Genomic DNA, 21,681 nt, shown 5'->3' on the forward strand with positions numbered 1-21,681 from the left:
AATCTCTGGGAACTTGATCTATTTACTGGAATTTAATAATATATCCTAAAGCTTGCTGATTAACAAAAAAATTCAGTAGAATATGGATAGGTTGTTCCAACCTCTCTATATCATTTTCAACCCCCCTTTTATATTATCTCCTGCCTGTGATAATGTTTTCAATCCCCTCCTTCTATTTCATGACCCCCAAATCTTTTTTTTATTTTTTATTTTTATTTTTATTTTTTTTATTTTACAGTCCAAAATACTAAACACCAATCTTCATGGCTCTAGTATACACATGCTCTGAGCTTTTCACGTAGCTGAATCTGATTAACTTAAAAACAATACAAACACTTTTTTTTTAGTGTTATCTGAACAATTTATTTAATATAATTTTCTGGAAACTCTAGAGTTGTGACACTACTCTGTGGAAACCAGACCTTTCTCATCAAAATAACACTTTGCTAAGGAAAAATAAATAGACTTCCACAACATAATTGACAGGGAGAAAGACAAAGATTATAGTGCAAGGTACAGAAAAGGCAACAAAATGGAGACAGTTCTGCAAAATGACATTAAAAACAAGGAGGAAAAAAAACCACTATATGAATTATGGGAAAAAGATGAGTAGTTTAAGAAAGAGCAACAACTGATCTGTTTTTATTTGAATAAATAGGTTAGGTTATGTGTACACCATTTTTATACATTAAAAGAGATGTGATAATTACATATAATTCCTTTGCATTCTTTTACATTTATGGATAATTCCTATTACTGTTATGGGTATAATTCTTTCTAACATAGAAAATGATTTGTTCTAAGAAATTTGTTCTAACATAGAAGGTTATTTGTTCTTCAATTTTTATAATGCTATTGATTTTTAAAACTATAGACAACTTAAAAACATTTTAGTGACTTTCATTGTATACATACATGTTATATTTATACCTTCATAATCTTATACGTAAGAAGTATGATTATAAAAAAAGAAAATAATTTGCTTCAATTTATTTTTACCTTGGAATTCCAATAGAAATATAAGAGTTTACCTTAGTTTAGAATCTCACTATCTTCTAGAATCCACTCAGATAAAAGAATGAGAAGTAACTACATATTTTTCAGTGAAATAAGAAATTAAATATAAAATACAAAAAAAAAAATCAAACTGTTGTAAACCCCAAATAACTGCTGTTTAAGAACAGCGGTAGCTTGAAATGGCAGAGTATATATGCAGCCACTAGAGAAAATAGTGGGAAGAATAGAGAAGAATGGTAACTTGAGATACATCCTGTATGACTTAGATGTTTTTTTCTCCACCCCTGTCCATAGGCCCACCAGAAGCAATTTGCCGTCAGCTTTCAAAGCCAGCAATACATCTTTACTGTTCTAAATCAGGAGTATGTTAACTCTCCAGCTCTAAGTCATAATCTTGTTTACAGAAATTTTGATCGCTTTTTACTCTGTAAGATATCAAACTGGTCCATTACATTGGTGACATTATGGTGATTGCACCTAGTAAGCAAGAAGTAGAAACCACACTGGACTTATTGGTGAGACGTTCATATGTCAGGGGATAGGAAATAAATATGACTAAAATCCAGGGGCCTTCTACCTCGGTGAAATTTCTAGAGGTCTGGTGGTATAGGACCTGTCAAGATATTCCTTTTAAGGTGAATGAGTTATTGCATCTGGCCACTCCTACAACCAAGAAAGAAGCACAATGCCTACTGGGCCCATTTGGATTTTGAAGACAACACATTCCTCATTTGTGTGTGTTGCTCTGGCCTATTTATTGAATGACTCAAAAGGTTGTTAGTTGTGAGTGCGGGAGAAGACTCTGCAATAGGTCTAGGCTGCTGTGCAAACGGTACTGACACTTGGGCCACATACTCAAGCAGATTTAGTCATGGTTGAGGTGTCAGTGGTAAATAGGGATGCTGTTTGAAGCCTTTGGCAGGTCCCCATAGGTGAATCACAGGGGAGGGTGCTAGCATTTTGGAGCAAGGCCCTACCATCTTCTGCAGATAACAATTCTCCTTTGGAAAGACAGCTCTTGGCCTGCTACTGGGCCATTATAGGAACTGAACATGGGTCACCAAGTTATCAGGAAATCTAAACTGCCTTTTATAAACTGGGTGCTTTCTGACCCACCTAGCAATAAAATTGGGCATGCAGAGAAACATTCCATCATTAAACGGAAGTAGCACATATGTGTTCAGGCTTGAGGAGGTGCTGAAGGTACAAGTTACACAAGGAAGTAGCTCAAATGCCCATGGTCCTCATTCCTGCTACCCTGCCTTTTCTTTCTCAGCCTGTACCTATGGCCTCTTTGGGAGTTCCCTATTATTAGTTGACAGAGGAAGAGAAGACCAGGGCCTGTTTTACAGATGGTTCTGTATAACATGCAGGCACCACCTGAAAATGGACAGCTGTAGCTCTATGGTTCCTTTCTGGGACATTCCTGGAGGACAGTGGTGAAGAGAAATCTTCCCAGAGGGCAAAACTTCAAGCACTGAACCTTGTTTTGCACTTTGCCTGGAAGGAGAAATGGCCAGACATGTGATTATATACTGATCGATGAGCTGTAGCCAATGGTTTGGCTGAATGTTGAGCCACTTGGAAGGAGCATGATTGAAAAACTGGCAACAAAGAAATTTGGGGAAGAGATATGTGAATGAACCTCTATGAATAGTCAAAAATTGTGAAGATATTTGTGTCTCACGTGAATGGTCACTAACAGGTGACCTCAGCAGAGGGGGATTTTAGTAATCAAATGGATAAGATAACTCATTCCGTAGACAACACTCAACCTGTTTCTTCAGTCACTTCTGTTACTGCTCAGCGGGCTGGTGAGCAAAGTGGTATGGTAGAGGTTATGCATGGGCTTAGCAACATGAAGTTCCACTCACCAAGACTGATCTGGCCCTGGCCACTGCTGATTGCCCAATCTGCTAGCAGCAGAGGCCAACACTGAGACATAGATATGGCACCCTTCTTCTGGGTGATCAACCAGCTACCTGGTGGCAGGTTGATTACATTGGACCACTCATCATGGAAGGGGCAGCAGTTTATCTTACTGAATAAACATTTCCTCTGGATATAGATATGTCTTTCCTACATGTAATCCTTTTGCCAAGAGGTGCTTACAAAAGGCAAAGGAAATACAGAATGGATAGTAGAAGAAGGTAGTTATTAAATACCAGCTGCAACCATGTGGCTAATTAAAGAAAGGAGGATGGTAATTTTTATGAGTATTTCCTCCTTATTTTGTTAAGAATAAATTTGTGCACATACACACCTGTATTAAGCAAATATCTTTGTTTTATTATGTTTATTACTTTTTATTATGTAAAAAAAATTTATTGACTTCAAATCAGCATTTAAGTATTGTTAATTTTGGCCAGGCGTGGTGGCTCACGCCTGTAATCCCAGCACTTTTGGAGGCCAAGGTGGGCGAATCACGAGGTCAGGAGATCGAGGCCATCCTGGCTAACATGGTGAAATCCCATCTCTACTAAAAATAAAAAAAATTAGCCAGGCCTGGTGGCAGGCGCCTGTAGTTCCAGCTACTTGGGAGGCTGAGGCAGGAGAATGGCGTGAATCCGGGAGGCGGAGCTTGCAGTGAACTGAGATGTGCCACTGCACTCCAGCCTGGGCAACAGAGCCAGACTCCGTCTCAAAAAAAAAAAAGTATTGTTAATTTTATGTAATCATATTCAGGTTAGCGTATTTTTGGTTGTATGAAGGATACTTTTATTATCTTAGCAGAATTATGAACTTATTATTGTCTTTAGTTGGATATTAAGTATGATTTAAGAGGATGTGTACAGGTGCCAAGCTGTCAAGGGATGGACTTGTAATAGTTAATATTAGATGTCGACTTGACTGGACTGAGGGATGCCTCGATGGCTTGTGAAGCACTGTTTCTGAATGTGTCTGTGAAGGTGTTGCCACAGGAAACTGGCATTTGAGTCAGAAGTCTGGGAGAGGAGGACCCACCCACAATATAGGTGGGCACCAGCCAATGGGCTACCAGTGTGTTAGAACAAAACAGGAGGAAAACGGAGTTATAAGCTCACTTGCTGAGCCCTCTGGCTCTCTCTGTCTTTTCATGCCAAATGTTTGTTTGCTCTCCTCCTTCTCATGTTATTTGGCCTTTGGACTCTGGGACTTTCACCAGGAGCCTCCTAGGGGCCCTCAGGCCTTTGGCTTCAGACTGAAGGCTGCACTGTTGGTTTCCCTAATTTGTGGGCTTTTGGACTTGGACTGCACCATGCTACTGGTTTCCGCTTTTCCCAGCTTGCAAACAGCCTGTTGTGGGACTTCACCTTATAATCGTGTAAACCAGTTCTCCCTAATAAGCTCCCTTTTATATATACATATATCCTGTTGGTTCTTTCCCTCTGGAGAACCCTGACTAATGCAAACCACACATAGCTGGTGCTTAAGAACTACAGTAGCTTAAAACAGCAGAATTACATATGCAGACACTGTAGAAAATTTTAGTAGGAAGAACAGAGAATGGTGACTTAGATTAGAGTTATGATTAGATTTAGATAACTAATTAAATCTGATCAAAATGATTAAAACTGATTAAATGATTAGAGTTAGGTAACTAAAATACCCAGCAAATATACCTTCCCAGAAGTCTCAACCTATAGTGGAAATTACTTTGATCAGATATACAATTAAACTACATGCAAGCACTTGCAGGGAAGGGGGAAGAAGGGATATAAGCTACTGTGGAGTGCCCAGAGATGGTTAAATTCAAGAACATTAGTAAAATGCACTTTCTAAAAGTGAGAGGATCATTTTAGAGGCTAGAAATTGGTCGGAGCTAGTAAAGTAAAGATATAGTTCAGGCCTCATAAGATAAGTCATTTGGAACGAGGTTAGGTTTCTATAGGTGTAAGAGGTGTGGCCAGGTAGAGGTACACTGTGTGTGTGAATGTATACACACACAAGTGTGTGTATATGTCTATATCTATATATCTGTATGCATCAGAGTAGCCACAATGGAAAGAGTTTTTTAGTTAAAAAAGCTAGAAAGGAACTTTGGACCACTTTTCAGAAGAGGATAACATACATGAAAATGACTCTTCGGTCTCTACTAAAAAAAATACAAAAAAATTAGCCGAGTGTGGTGGCACATGCTTGTAATCTCAGCTACTGGGGAGGCTGAGGCAGGAGAATTGCTTGAACCCGGGAGGCGGAGGTTGTGTGAGCCAAGATGGCACCACAGCACTCCAGCCTGGGCAACAAGAACAAAACTTCGCCTCAGGGAAAAAAAAAAAGCAGAAACAAAGAAAGTACCAAGCAAATGGCAGAAGTGGAAGAAAATTTAACCAAAAATTTCATGATGAAATTAAAACCAACAAACTTAATGAAGAGAGCCCATAAAACACACAGAAGAATTCAAAGAGACAGCCAAACAACAAGTGAGGGTGCTGCACATAGGAAATAGCAAATCTTATAATAAGCACTAGATTAGGAGGCACGCAGAGCAAATAGACACCAGACAAAGCACAATAACAGGCAGAGAGGATAGAAATGAGAAAAAGAAAGAAAATAAGGCAAAATTAAGGAGATGCTTCAAAATCATTTAAAATGCTAGAGGACTCCAGCATAGAAAATGTACTGTAATCACGGTCGGAATCACTATAAAATCAAATCAAAGATACAGCCACCTTGTTTTGTCCTTGGTCAGGTTTTTGGAATCTGTTTGAAGCAAAATCCGCCCATTAAAAAGAAAATATAATCTGAGCTTTAACAAGCATATACGATTTCTAAACCTTCACTAACAACATAATTTATACAAGTTCCGTCACCCACAATTAACTCATGAGCCCTTGGTGTCAACACCCTCCCCAATTCCTAGTTTCTGGCAAACAGTCATCTATTTTTAATCCCTATAAATTTGCCTGTTTCAGAGGTCATATAAATAGAACTTTATAGCATGTGGTTTTTAAAATCTGGATTCTTCCACTTAGCATAATGCTTTGAAATTCATCTATGCTGGATGCATGTATTTGTAGTTCATTTTTTTTTATTGCTAATTAGAGCTCCATTGTAAGTCTGTATCACTGTTTATCCACTCACTAGATGAAGAATATTTGGGTTATTTCCTATTTTAATTATGTACAAAACTTCTATTATCGTTAGTATACATGTTTTTCTCTTAACACAAGTTTTCATTTTTCTTCAAGAAATAGATATTTCTTGAGTGAGATGGGTGATTACATTTAACCTAGCAAAAGAGAAAAAAGCTGGTAGCCAGGATATATAAAGAACCCCACAAATTAGTGTAAGTAAACAAGCCAAAATTTTAATTAGGCAAATAATATGACTAGACTTTTCAGCAAAGAATGTATGTGTGTGTATATATGTATACACACATATATAATAAACACACATATGGGTGCTCAACATCATTAGTTATTAAAGAAATGCAAACTAAAACAAAATGCCAGTATACACATCTACTGGAATATATAAAATTTAGGCCAGGTGCAGTGGCTCACGCCTGTAATTCTAGCACTTTGGGAGGCCGAGGCGGGTGGATCACAAGGTCAGGAGATCGAGACCATCCTGGCTAACATGGTGAAACCCCATCTCTGCTAAAAATACAAAAAGAAATTAGCTGGACATGGTGGCAGGCACCTGTTGTCCCAGCCACTCGGGAGGCTGAGGCAGGAGAATGGCGTGCACCCAGGAGGCAGAGCTTGCAGTGAGCCGAGATCACGCCACTGCACTCCAACCTGGGCAACAGAGCAAGACTCTGTCTCAAAAAAAAAAAAAAAAAAAAAAAAAATATATAATATATATATATATATATATATATATATATATATATATTTAAAAGACTGAGAATATTAAATGCTTTTAAGGATTCCACATTCATAATGTGGAATCACACAGAGAAGACAGATCTACCAATTTAGCAGAATAGGGAACCAATCAAACATATATTTACACCTATCTAAATTTTTTTATGGCAAATATTCTATTACAGTTCAGTAGGCAAAGAGTTGAATATTCCCGAAAATAATGCTGGGATAATTAGGTGACCATAAAGAAGATCTTGCCTGAAAACTAAACAAAAACAAATCTGTTTAGACTGGTTAAAAAATTAAAATTGATCAGGTGTGGTGGCTCACACTTGTAATCCCAGCACTTTGGGAGGCTGAGGCAGGCGGATCACCTGAGGTCATGAGTTCAAGACCACCCAGGCCAACATGGTGAAACTCCATTTCTACTAAAAATACAAAAAAATAGCCAGGCGTGGTGGTGGGTACCTGTAATCCTAGCTACTCAGGAGGCTGAGGCAGGAGAATCTCTTGAAGCTGGGAGGCAGAGGTTGCAGTGAGCCGAGATGGTGCCATTGCACTCCAGCCTGGGCAACAAGAGAGAAATTCTGTCTCAAAATAAATAAATAAATAAATAAATAAATAAATAAGGTAATATAAAATTAAAATTAAAAAAAAAAATAAAGCTCTTGATAGAGTACAAGGGACAATAAACTTATTAACTGCAAATTGGAACAATTATTCAAGTAAGAAAATATATAATCTATAAATTAAATGATTTAAAAAATTATCTACTTTGAAGCAAAGACAAGAACCACATGATTATCTCAATAGATGCAGAAAAGGCTTTTGACAAAATTCAACAGCCCTTCATGCTAAAAACGCTCAATAAATTCGGTATTGATGGAACGTACCTCAAAATAATAAGAGCTATTTATGACAAACCCACAGCTAATATCATTCTGAATGGGCAACAACTGGAAAAATTCCCTTTGAAAACTGGCACAAGACAGGGATGCCCTCTCTCACCACTCCTATTCAACATAGTGTTGGAAGTTCTGGCTAGGGCAATCAGGCAAGAGAAAGAAATCAAGGGTATCCAGTTAGGAAAAGAAGAAGTCAAATTGTCCCTGTTTGCAGATGACATGATTGTATATTTAGAAAACCCCATCGTCTCAGCCCAAAATCTCCTTAAGCTGATAAGCAACTTCAGCAAAGTCTCAGGATACAAAATTAATGTGCAAAAATCACAAGCATTCTTATAAACCAGTAACAGACAAGCAGAGAGCCAAATCAGGAATGAACTTCCATTCACAATTGCTTCAAAGAGAATAAAATACCTAGGAATCCAGCTTACAAGGGATGTAAAGGACCTCTTCAAGGAGAACTACAAACCACTGCTCAGTGAAATCAAAGAGGACACAAACAAATGGAAGAACATACCATGCTCATGGATAGGAAGAATCAATATCGTGAAAATGACCATACTGCCCAAGGTTATTTATAGATTCAATGCCATCCCCATCAAGCTACCAATGAGTTTCTTCACAGAATTGGAAAAAACTGCTTTAAAGTTCATATGGAACCAAAAAAGAGCCCGCATTGCCAAGACAATCCTAAGTCAAAAGGACAAAGCTGGAGGCGTCACGCTACCTGACTTCAAACTATACTACAAGGCTACAGTAACCAAAACAGCATGGTACTGGTACCAAAACAGAGCTATAGACCAATGGAACAGAACAGAGTCCTCAGAAATAATACCACACATCTACAGCCATCTGATCTTTGACAAACCTGAGAGAAACAAGAAATGGGGAAAGGAATCCCTATTTAATAAATGGTGCTGGGAAAATTGGCTAGCCATAAGTAGAAAGCTGAAACTGGATCCTTTCCTTACCCCTTATACGAAGATTAATTCAAGATGGATTAGAGACTTAAATGTTAGACCTAATACCATAAAAACCCTAGAAGAAAATCTAGGTAGTACCATTCAGGACATAGGCATGGGCAAGGACTTCATGTCTAAAACACCAAAAGCAATGGCAGCAAAAGCCAAAATTGACAAATGGGATCTAATTAAACTAAAGAGCTTTTGCACAGCAAAAGAAACTACCATCAGAGTGAACAGGCAACCTACAGAATGGGAGAAAATTTTTGCAACCTACTCATCTGACAAAGGGCTAATATCCAGAATCTACAAAGAACTCAAACAAATATACAAGAAAAAAACAAACAACCCCATCAAAAAGTGGGCAAAGGATATGAACAGACATTTCTCAAAAGAAGACATTCATACAGCCAACAGACACATGAAAAAATGCTCATCATCACTCGCCATCAGAGAAATGCAAATCAAAACCACAATGAGATATCATCTCACACCAGTTAGAATGGCAATCATTAAAAAGTCAGGAAACAACAGGTGTTGGAGAGGATGTGGAGAAATAGGAACACTTTTACACTGTTGGTGGGATTGTAAACTAGTTCAACCATTATGGAAAACAGTATGGCAATTCCTCAAGGATCTAGAACTAGATGTACCATATGACCCAGCCATCCCACTACTGGGTATATACCCAAAGGATTATAAATTATTCTACTACAAAGACACATGCACACGTATGTTTATTGCGGCACTATTCACAATAGCAAAGACTTGGAATCAACCCAAATGTCCATCAGTGACAGTCTGGATTAAGAAAATGTGGCACATATACAGCATGGAATACTATGCAGCCATAAAAAAGGATGAGTTTGCGTCCTTTGTAGGGACATGGATGCAGCTGGTAACCATCATTCTTAGCAAACTATCACAAGAAGAGAAAACCAAACACCGCATGTTCTCACTCATAGGTGGGAACTGAACAATGAGATCACTTGGACTCGGGAAGGGGAACATCACACACTGGGGCCTATCATGGGGGGGGGAGGAGGGAGGGATTGCATTGGGGAGTTATACCTGATATGAATGATGAATTGATGGGTGCTGACGAGTTGATGGGTGCAGCACACCAACATGGCATAAGTATACATATGTAACAAACCTGCATGTTATGCACATGTACCCTAGAACTTAAAGTATAATAAAAAAAAGGAAAAAAAAATTATCTACTTTGAAATCAATAAGTTCTGCTCATCAGAGACCACCTAAAGAATGATACAAGGCAAAATACAATTTATAAAAAAGTTAAGATATAAATAGAGTAAATTCATAAATATCTCCTATGAGTCAATGAAAATAAAAGGAATTATGTGAAAAAAGGATTTATATATAGTGCCTATTGAAAAGAAAATAAGGAAATTGTGGTATTTTAACAAAATGAAATTCTGTATATAACATTAAGAGAAAATAAACTATAGTAACATAAATCAACAGATATTTTCAACAACACATTGTTGAAAAGAGAACATGTTCAAGGACTTCATACACTATATAGAGCTCAAAAAATAAGAAAATATGAAAAACTTGTTTTTTGAGAATATATGTACATATGATAGAATTAAAACTATAAAAAATAAGGCACAGGCTAATCATACCAACCCGATTAGTAGTTATTTCATGAGTTTTGGAGAGTTGGAAGGTGAAACAATTAGAAAAAAGACATGTAGATTAACAGTACCGGTGATACTGAAAGAGGAGGAAGGAAGAAACCAGTCAGGCAGGCAATTAGGGTGGCTCCTTGGCAAAAGTCCTTCCAACAAAGAACAGCTTAAAAATCAAGCTGCAGGCCTCAGATAAGAAAGAGCACGTGTCCTTGAACTGAAAGGCCTACTTTGTGAGCCCAGATGAACAAATTCCACTTCTCTTTTGGACACATTTCTCTCTCTTTGGTTCATCTTTGTCTTGCTTCCTCCATATTGGTCCTTACCTTTCACTCATTTTTTGTATGTCTGTCTCCTGTGATTGTGGGCCAAATCTTCATTTGCATAAAGTGTAATGTCCCATCAGTCCCTGATTGGTCCTGGGCCAAGGCCCTGGACCAAGCCTTCACTTCAACCCCTGACTATTCCTGGGCCAAGTTCCCAGGTCAAGCCTTCACCTCTGCCTCCAATTGATTCTTTTCACTATCATGTCTTTTTCTCAGTGCAGGCAGACCAGTCAGCGCACTCTTCCCCTGTCCCACTCCGTAAAAACCCCTGAACTTAGCCCTACAACTGGCAAGCCTCTTTTGGGAAGCCACTTTTTGCTGAGAGCATTTCTGTCACTTAATAAATTTGACTCTGCCTGACTCACTCTCTGGTGGCTGCCTGCCTTATTCTTCTTGGTCTTGGGACAAGAATCTGGAGTTTGCCAGTTGTGAGTGTAAACAAAATCAGGAGTGAAAAAGCTGCGGCAACATCCATTAATTTCACTTGTTGGTGTTTCCCAGGTTACTTCCAATATGTTCTTTTTCTTATTATACTTAACATTTATATAATTATATAAAATGATTAAATGAAATATGCTTTGGCTTCATATCATCCTTAGTTAAAATATCAAAGTACAATACACACAAAGGGCATAATTTATTTTTAATACTAGTAGAAGATTACTCAAAAATTTATATTTCAGATAATCTTTTAATAATGCCAAATGCCATATCTCATTGCCACTTTTGATATTTCAATTTAGATTGCCATTATTTTTATACCAAAATATGGCTGAGAAGAGCACTTTAAAGAGGAGCAATACCACTGTATTTTTTTTTTTTTTTAATTCTTTATATCAGTATCATCATTACATTGAGGCTTCAGTTTCTAAACAGGAATCATTGAAAACTACTCACCTACTATATAAGGCCAAATTTCAGTATTGTAGATAATGGAACCTATAGTCCATTGAAGCAGTCTTAGGAAGAGAAAAGAAGCATGATAAATTTCCACTGCAATTGTCTATCTTGTAGATCTCTCACTTTACTTTTATTTCATTTAAAATGTTAGTGTGGCCATGGATTCACCTGCTACTATCAATTAATGCATTGCTCATTTATAAAGTTATTGCCTTTCTTATTCCTTAGATAAAAAGATAACTATAAATAAGATCTTTAACAATTTATTTTTAATCCTCAGCAAATCATCTTGAGCATTCTACTCTGGAGACCATTGATACAGCAGGTCGAACTCTTTTATTTACCAGAATATTTTTACAATTTTATTTTTATTCAGCCTTCCTCTCTGCCTTCTTTTCATGTTTAAGAACTGAGGGTAAATATCAACTCGGTAGATGAACTTGTGTGATGACACTAAGTCAGGGTCTTCCAGTTTTGCTGTGATTTTCATAACACCTTGTTTACTTGTCATCACATTTCAAAATCCCAAATTATTCATGTATTTTTTATTTTTGCCCATACTTTGTCTTTCTAATCAGATTACACAATATGTGAAGACTAGAACCATGTTTAGTTTATCAACTTTTGTGTCCATAGGACCTAGGTCAATGTTTGCCACATGGAAAACATTTATTACCTATTTATTGGACATAAATGATTGAACAAAAACCTTATTCCCACTAGGAGGCCACTCAAATTTCTTAAATTAGCTAAATACTCAGTGACATAACACCTGGATTTTTAAAAAATGAAATTTGACCTTCTGTAATCCTTATGGTCTAAGTAAAATTTGTGATATAGATGAGAAAAACCCAATTTTCTTTAATTACAGCTAGTCTATGAAATTATTTATGGGGCAATTGTATATGCAATACCCTGTAGTTATCTTTAACAAAAAGCATACCACACTTTATATTTTTCAAGTAACCTTCTTTTTCTTTTTTTCTATAAGAATGCTTTATTAGGCAAAACCACATACTATGAAAATGCTTTAAAATGCAACAAGTTGTGAGGTAAAGACATGAAGAACAAGTGCATAGGGAGACATGGCTATCCCAGAACACGCTGTAAGTAAATAGAGAATCCCCATACGCCTACTATTAACAGAAGGATCTAGGCCACCTCCTCCTCAGCACACTCCTCAAACTCTACCTCCTCCTCAAGTGTGACACCTCGGTAGTACTCTTGGTACTCAAACACAAGGTTGTTCATGCTCTTCTTGGCCTCGGTGAACTCCATCTTATCCATGCCGTCACTCATATAGCAATGCAGGAAGGCTTTGCACCTGAACATGGCTATGAACTGCTCCGAGATGTGCCTGAACAGCCCCTGGATGGTCATGTTATTGCTGATGAAGGTATCAGACATTTTTAGCCCCTGTGGTGGGATGTCACAGACAGCTCTTTTCACGTCGTTGGGGGCCAATGAGCAAAGTAGATACTGTTTTTGTTTTGAACATTGAGCATTTGCTCATCCACCCCCCATATGGACATGTGGCCTCTGAAAATGGCAGGCACCGTTAGGTAGTGCCTATAAGGGGGATGGGGGGGGTCATAAGCAGCTATCATATTCTTGGCGTCAAAAATCAGCTGAGTGAGCTCAGCCGTGGTCAGGGTACTGCTGACTGCCCTGATTGGTGAGTGGGGCAAAGCCAGGCATGAAAAACTGCAGGTAGGAGAATAGGACGATGTTCATGACCAGCTTCTGCAGGTCAGCATTCAGCTGGCCTGGGAAGCGCAGGCAGGTGGTGAACCCATTTATGGTGGCAGATACCAGGTGGTTTAGGTCACTGTAGGTGGGTATGGGCAGCTTGAGGGTTCTGAAGCAGGTGTCATAGAAAGCTTCATTATCAATGCAAAATGTCTCATCTGCATTTGCTATGAGACTTAGAGGGTGGCATTGTGGGACTCTAACATGGTGTCTGACACCTTGGGTGAGAGCAGAATGCTGAGTGTGCTTATGTCCTATTTAAATGCTCTGAATAACTATGATGAATTTACCTGTATAATCAGAATTCAGATAGAAAATTAAGACAACTGCTTTGTTTTCAACAGAAAGAAAAGTAAAATAAATGAAAAAAGGGAAAAAGACGTTTTCAAACCACCTTTGAAATGTTCTTTGCTCTACGTCGAAATTCTTGTTTTGAGATTACTTAATGACTGATATTATTACGTTTCTTTTTCTTTCATTAATATTGCTATTGTATGTGGGTAAACATTGTCTTGCTATCATATTAAAGAGTTGATATAGATTACCAAGTATCTGCCTTCTATAAACACAGATTTGTATACATAGTGAGTATATATGGAAGTGTAATTGCTCAGGGAACTTGTTAATTATAATTTACTTTTTATGAAGAATTAAGATAAATGTATCGTATCTGTATTTACATCAAATACCTTGATATCTTTCACAACATTGGCATTATTGATTTCAAAACCAAACAATTGTTTGGGGGGTAGAGCATCTCCTGTATATTGTAATATGTTTGGTAGTATCACTGTGCCCTATCTGTCGGATGCCAGTAGTACTCTTACCCCAAAATGTGACAAGCCAAATTTTCACAGGTATTGCCAAATGTGCACTGTGGGGCACAATTGTCCCTAGGTGACAATAGGGGTGTTAATCTATATCTATATTTATATCTATCTCTGTGTATTCATCTATGTCTGTCTATATATTCATCCATTGGATAAAATTACAAATGGAGAAGCAGCTTACTTTCATTTATTTCTATTTTTAATTTATCTCTATTTCTTTACTGTGTTCTAATTAATTGTTGGTAAGTGGAGGTCAGCAAAAAGTAAAGTTAAATTCCTCATGTCACAAATTTGCTCAGGTTTACTCATCTAGGTATACACTAAAATAAGTTTTGAGCACTAACTCTACATAAGCCACCATTATAAGTTACAAAGATACTTTAAATATTACTAAGAAGTAGTTGTTCCAGTCCAGGAGTTTTTAACATAGTGCAATTGTTGCTATCACTTCTTTGCAGCACCAGTCAAGGTATATGTAGTCTAACAGAAAGATGAACATTTTAGACATATTTAGATCAATACATTTTTAACTTAGAATAAATGCCAGTATGTAGGGAAACTACCTGAGAAAATATAAAAATATAGCTTTACTTTTTCTGAATATTCGTAATAAAGAATTTGAAAGTTAGACTCCTTGAATATTATCCATGTTGTAATTGTGTTTGCATTGCCTCTAAAATGTGGATAGGCTATTCTACATACTGTAAGGGCCACATGAGCAGAGACCACATCTGCAATGTAGTCTCAACATTTTAACTTCAAGATCTGAACCAGGCCTTATACATAGAATATCCTCAAAATTTCTTGAATGATTGAATAGATGAGTGAATGAATAAATTAAAACAATATTCAACTTAAAAGAAGCCGAACTAGAAAAGAAAGGAATTCTTCTACAGCTCTTAGAAAATATAGTTAAAGATGTAATTTCCTGTGAAAATTATTGAAATTCAAACAATTTCAAATCCCCCCCAAAATGTTTTTTTATCTGAGAAAAGATTTTAAAAACAGAATTAATGGAAAACAATTGGCAATTTTCTGTAAGTTTTATACAGCTATTTGACTTACACATGAAAGGCTCATAAATGATTTTTTAGTGTACTGTGATATAGTAATTTTCACAAATGAAATCGTTATTATAAAATGTCAGAATCTTTACTAATTTTGTAGTTTTATTATAATTGACTAATAATATTTCCCTCTTATTGTTTTACCCTTTTTAAAAATATAGTATTTTCATTTCCCAATTTTCATGGGGCTAAAAATATAAAATTCAGCCACTATATCATTCAAAGTCATCAGCTCTATCATCTTCAAAACCAAATTTTATACCAAATGATTAAAAATTTATTGTTGAATTAATTAATTCCATCCAAACAGAACTAAACTATGTTGAAATGAATTATTTCTTATGCTTCCTCATTCCTGGAAAATTTACATTAAGTAGATTTTTACTTCTTCTTACTACTTAAATTCCTTCCATTCTTCTCAGCTTCTATTTCAGCATACTCAGTTTATTAAGTTCAGCTTGAAATTAATATGTTAGATTGCTTAATTTGGATATTTCTTGCTTTTTTTCCTTGTACTTGAGCATATTCATGGTTCTTAGCTCTTCCACTGGGAAACACCAATCTAAGGTCTTATTATTTGAACATTGCAATATCGGTGCAATATTCCGGTCACTTTAGAAGTCAGTTTAAAACTGACTTCACATTGCAATCATTATATTTCAGTATTTCTGCATTATATTGTTCACTTTAGAAGTCCATTTACGACTTTTCCATTGAGAAAAATAAACTGTATTTTCAAGGAGTCAAATAGCCAAAAAGATAAAACAGCTATAGCGGAAAAGTAATGGAGATAAATAGTCCTTTACATGTTATTCTGTGTAAAAGTGTTCATTCAATTAATTAGAAAAAAAATCAATATTTACAACATATTAGGATATAGATACAATTTAACTGATTTTATTCCAAATTACCAAGTCTAAAAATATTGTCATTGTTGCAATTTACCACTAATGAAATAATACATTTTTTACTTTTTTTTTTTTTTCTATTTTCCCCTTTCCTCCTTTCTTTTCTTTTTCTCTGAGTGTATTACCTCATGGGATCACATCCTATAGATATTTGCCACAAGAAAACACCCATTGTAAAGGACTGCTTCCTCTTGTTGCCTGCAGTTCCAACACATGTTGAGTCTGTCTGCAGTGTTAAAGCACTTTGTTAAAAAACATTTAGGACTTTCTTGTGGGCTTCAATAATTTCTTATATAAAAGACTTACTATATGGACCTGAAGAAATCAGAAAATGAAACAAATGCATTTAAACCACTTAGAGTCAGGTTCCTCCCAGTCTTATCACTATGGCATAAACCAATAGAAATTTATTTCTCACTCTCAAAATGTCTGATGCAATTCTTATGCCCTTCCTTGATTTAAAACTGGATAGTCTGGACCACTTGTGTCTTAAAGGCAGTGTTCCACTAGGAAATAGACAGGGATGAGACATGCACATATTACTTCAACTTAGAGGTAACTGGTCACAGTTAAGCCCATGGTTCCAAAACTTCTACAAAGATGACTGAAATACACAGCAATAGCATATCAAATATTTGGCTTGGACTGTCAGTGCCATATAGAGTTACCAAATTATGAATAAAATTTATATATTAGCAAATTTAAAATTGGTTTTAAACTGATAGTAAAGTAAAATAGCATTGTTTTAAAGAAAATATTGATCTCATTTGTATGTGTGTTTGTGTATGTAATACAAGGATGATACTATCATGATGTTTCTCAAAGTTCTTTGGGATCAAGGCTTCTTTCAGCTTACTGCACACTTACCCTTATTACGTGACCAAAATCACCAAGATGGTAGAGAAAGGAACAAAGTAATAGAGAGAAAGGTATGAATGCCAACTAGATTTTAAGAAAATCTATTCAAACTGTTATATGACATTTCCTTTTCATCCCACTGTTCACTGTCTTGTCACATGACCAAATCGAGAAGCAAAAGGGTTTTGCAAACATTGTTTTTTTTTTTTTTTTTTTTTTTTTTTTTTTTTTTTTTTTTTTTTGAATGAGTAATTTTATTTCACGTTGGCCAAGATCTCCCTTATGTTGGCATTGCAAAGACACTGCACTTATCTGAGGTTAGAAAAAATGTTGTCTTAATAGCCCCCTTAACTGTGTAACAAGGCAAATTACCATTTCCTGAAATGTCCAGAATATCAGAGTAGATAGTTATTTGTTAAGCAGTGAGTTATGAAACCCCACTTATAGAAGACAACAGCAACACAGGACCACTAAGTCCTAAATACACCAAAGAAAAACAAGTTTACAAATATTCAAACTGTCTGTCTTCTCTACCTCTAAAATGGTTTAACCACATCAAGTGAGAGTAACATGAGCCAATTAGAAAGGGAAATAGTAAACTGTGCTAGTGTCTGACATTCAGCTTCCATAGCACGTCTCACAGTTTTCGGCCATTTCAGCTAAGAGTTTTCTTATGACAGGCAAAAATAATGATTAAAATACCATTAGCTTTGCTGAGAAATGTGAAAAAAAAAACCACAATGTCAAAAATATTTGAAACTAATTTTGTTTTTATAAATAAATAAAATGGTGTTTATCTTTTCTTAAAATTCTTGGTGTTAAAACATTCAAAGTTATGTCAACCTGTAAGAATAAAGGGGTATTTAAGATAACATGTTTGGAAAACTGAACCACATTTTTAATTGCCAGCATTATGCTTTATTCTTGGTAGAATCATCCTTGTTTCTTCTTTTTACATCCCAATTATAAACCCTGGCCATATTGACTTCTGTGGTAGTAAATTGATCTCGAAGAAAGTCAAGGTCTTCCTCAAGGGAATCAAGATTCTTTGTGGCAGTCGATAAATTCTTTTCCAACAATGCCTGAGCTTCATCAATATCATATTCAAGCATTACATTAGCCCCCAACCACAGACACACTTTATCAGTAGGAGGAACTGAAGCTTTGCAATACAAGTTATCTGCCAGTAAGAATCTGGTCTCCATTGAGTTGGTGGACTCTTTTTTCTTCTGCATGTATTTTAGAATTTCCAAAGTCTGTTTAATTTCAGGAATCTGACCTTTTAGCCTTCTTTTCTTTTGAGCAAGGTTGAGTTCCATAAACTTATACTTCTGGTACTGTTCATCCAGCTTCTTTAATACTGTATCTGCAGTCTCATTCCCAGGCTGTTTCATGAAGGAATCTACATCTTCCACAAACACGGCCTCAGGAATCCCCAGGTGGAGCCGCCGCCCATTCCCTGTGGCCATTTCTCCTTTGCCACAACTGTCCTTAGCGGCCGCCATCTTGGGGATGCGAGCGCGCGACTGCCTCCCGGGCCGCCGGCCGCCGGGATCGCAAACATTGTTAGCTATAATTTCTATAATTATGTAGAGGTAGAAACAGAAACATAGGAAAAAAGCAATCTCCATCACCATTAATCATAAAGTAGTAGAAAATGCAGGATCAAATTCTAAGAGGCAGGAAAATCAAGATATAAAGTTTTAATTTCTGAAAAGTGTGAAACTTATTATAAGATACTCATTAACAAAAAGAATTTTCATATACTATGCAAACAACTAAAGATGTTTATTCCCTGTATTTTCCTCTGTGAATGAACCTATGTTTTTCTTTGATTAAGCTGATAAGTGGTATACATACTTAGAATTCACTAATTATTTTCTCTTAATCTTGAAATTATCAATTTCATCTATGTTTGTATTTCGTTTTACTTCTGCATTTTATTTTCTGTACTTACTCTTTAAAATAGGGAAATACTTATATAATGCCAATCTTTCCTTTCATATATTTGTATAAATCTGTTTTTTGAAAATAGTACTACTTTTAAAATAACATTACTATTCAAAACCATTTGAATGTCAAGTTCTTCTTTTAAAAATGAATGAAAATATTTTTAGTTGTTGTTAAAAGGTTACATTTCTGTAAGAGAATAAATAATGTTGGTTAGCATTCCTTTGTTTTACAAATATGTGACAGATTTATTACAGAAAATTCACGTAAAAACCTGCTATTTCTGTTATTATAGTTGAAATTATGACAGAAATCCTATTTTATTGCTTTATTTTCAAAGGACAATAGTCCAGAAAGTCATAAAATTTGTCAAAGTTGTAAAGTGACATGTGAATGTAGAAATTCTCTTGCCATTGCCTAGCACTTTTCTGAACCAATAAAAGACTTAAGCACAAAAACAATAGAGAAAACATAAATGATGATGACGGTAGTAAATACATGGAGCATTTAATTTCCATTAGGCACTGTGCTAAGCATGTAAAATCAATTATTTTAACACATTGCATACGGTGGGGAAATTAAGACTTCTGTTTTATGTATGTTATATTAAAGCATATATAAGTAATTTTTTTCAAATTCCACAACTAATAATCAAGAAAAAGTTGAATAAGTTTGAAGACCAGCTTAGAAAATATGGTGAGACCCCATCTCTATGAAAAATTAAAAATTAGCCAGCTACTAAGCAGGGTGGGGCAGGAAGATCACTTGAGCCCAGGAGTTCGAGCCAGCAGTGAGAAATGATTGCACCACTGCACTGCAGTCTAGGCAATAAAGTCTGACTCCCATCTCTAATGTGTATGTCTGAATAAGTTTCAGAACACAATGATACTATCTAAGAGACAATAAAAGACCAGAATATGAAATGCACATAAGTTGGGAAAATGGTTCAAAATGTGTACAGCAAAACAAGTGTTTGAGTGTTTGTGCTTGTATACACATATGGTAAAACTTTTAATTTATTATTATTATTATTATTATTGTTTTCCAAGACAGAGTCTTGCTCTGTCACCCAGAGCTGGAGTGCAATGGTCCGATCTTGACTCCCTGCAACCTCAGTCTCCTGGGTTCAAGCAATTCTCCTACTTTAACCTCCCGAGTACCTGGGATTACAGGCACGTGCCACCATGCCTGGCTAATTTTTGTATTTTTAGTAGAGATAGGGTTTCACCATGTTGGTCAGGCTGGTCTCAAGAAACTTTTATTGTTAATATTCAAAAATATCATTAAGAATATAGAAAAGAATAATTACTTTGGAAAAAAAGAATTGTATGACAAAAAGAGTGTGATATAAAACAGTTCTAACAAAAAGGTGAAGTTTACCAAATATGTGAAAAGTTTAATTCTCAGAGAAATAAAAAGAGTAAAAATAAGTGAAATTTTAAAATGTTATTGTTCATAAAAAAGTAAATAAAAATAAGATCTTAAAATGTTAAGACAGCAAAATGAAAATAAACAATAGTAATAGGTATGATCAGAGACTGGCAACTTCACATACTGCTGGAAGTAAACTGGCTGACAAATCTAGTGACTACATACACCTTTGATTATTAATTTTGTATTCTAGGAATTTAATGTATATAACAACTAAACAGAAACAAAAAGATAATTTTAATTAACATGTTAATTATAATAATTATATATAATCTTTTACTTATTCAAAAACAAGCTAATAAAATTAAGCTTTATTTAAACAATTGATATATAGTATTTCACTTTACCTTTAATAATATGTAAAAATGTTCTAAATCACAAGTGTTCTAAACCACATATTAATATAAAAAGATAATCTTTCAGTTAAGATATCAAAGTAAGCCATGTGATTCACACACCACTGGCTAAGTCATAAACAACTAAATGATAGCTAGACATGGAGATAGACATAGATATAGTTAGATAGATAGATATCTAAAGGTTTCTTTTCTTTAAAAATGAATCTAGTCCATGGACGCTGAATATATGCTATGGTTTATCCTCCTACCAGATGAATCACAAAAAACACATAATATAAATATATGTCCAGAAGAAAAGTAGGCTGCATATGCAAGTAAAAAACATACCTTCCAAGAAAAATAGAGTTCCTAGAAAATAATTTAAGATGCACACTATTAGTAATTGTCCCTTGCATTCAATGATTGAAACATTGTTAATATTACTTATTACAATTTTTTAAAATAAGTTATGTATTTCCATAAATATTTCCATTGTATATCTCTATATCCTGCAACTGACTGTATAAAATATATACACATTTTATGTGTAGTTATGTGGGAATGTATACATACATGTACATACATATGCTCTAGTTTGACTTTTTTTTATCTCCATAGTGCAGCCCTCATCAAGTATGCTTGATATTCTTTTCAAATAATTCTTTTTTTTTTAACTTAAATATATCATGGCTCCTCATATGTTTCAGTATGTTTTGTCTTTATTCGTGAAAACCTGTGAGTTGTAGCCAGCTTCAGTAACAAACACCTATATCTGGTTCCCCTTTTCTTCCTATGCAAAAGGGAAACATCTCAGCCCTATTACAGTTAGAGCTAATTCATTTTTCTCTGGACAAGGAAATGTATTGGAAGTGCTGCATGTCTTTTGGAGGGTAAAACTATAAAACCCCCTGTGAATAATCCAGTTCCTTTCTTCTCCATCTTTCATAAATATGGAGACCATATGTGATAGCTGAACTATTATCAACATAACAT

General features: G+C 35.6%; 1 protein-coding gene and 1 pseudogene across 1 annotated transcript; both read right to left on the reverse strand.

The window, feature by feature from the left end:
• Positions 1-12,709: 12,709 nt before the first annotated feature.
• LOC115897611 lies at positions 12,710-16,135 on the reverse strand (annotated as a pseudogene).
• Positions 16,136-17,411: 1,276 nt separating this feature from the next.
• Positions 17,412-18,519, reverse strand: LOC115897711 (prefoldin subunit 3). The gene has a single exon (XM_030931584.1). The coding sequence runs from the start codon at positions 18,472-18,474 to the stop codon at positions 17,881-17,883; it is 594 nt and encodes a 197-aa protein (XP_030787444.1). The 5' UTR covers positions 18,475-18,519; the 3' UTR covers positions 17,412-17,880.
• Between the last annotated feature and the right edge of the window lie 3,162 nt (positions 18,520-21,681).

Source organism: Rhinopithecus roxellana, chromosome 5 (assembly GCF_007565055.1).
Source record: "Rhinopithecus roxellana isolate Shanxi Qingling chromosome 5, ASM756505v1, whole genome shotgun sequence".
Lineage (NCBI taxonomy): Eukaryota > Metazoa > Chordata > Mammalia > Primates > Cercopithecidae > Rhinopithecus > Rhinopithecus roxellana.

What these genes read in the sequence shown, in the direction of transcription:
- LOC115897711 (XM_030931584.1), bottom strand. Translation starts at nt 18,474, where the DNA reads ATGGCGGCCGCTAAGGACAGTTGTGGCAAAGGAGAAATGGCCACAGGG.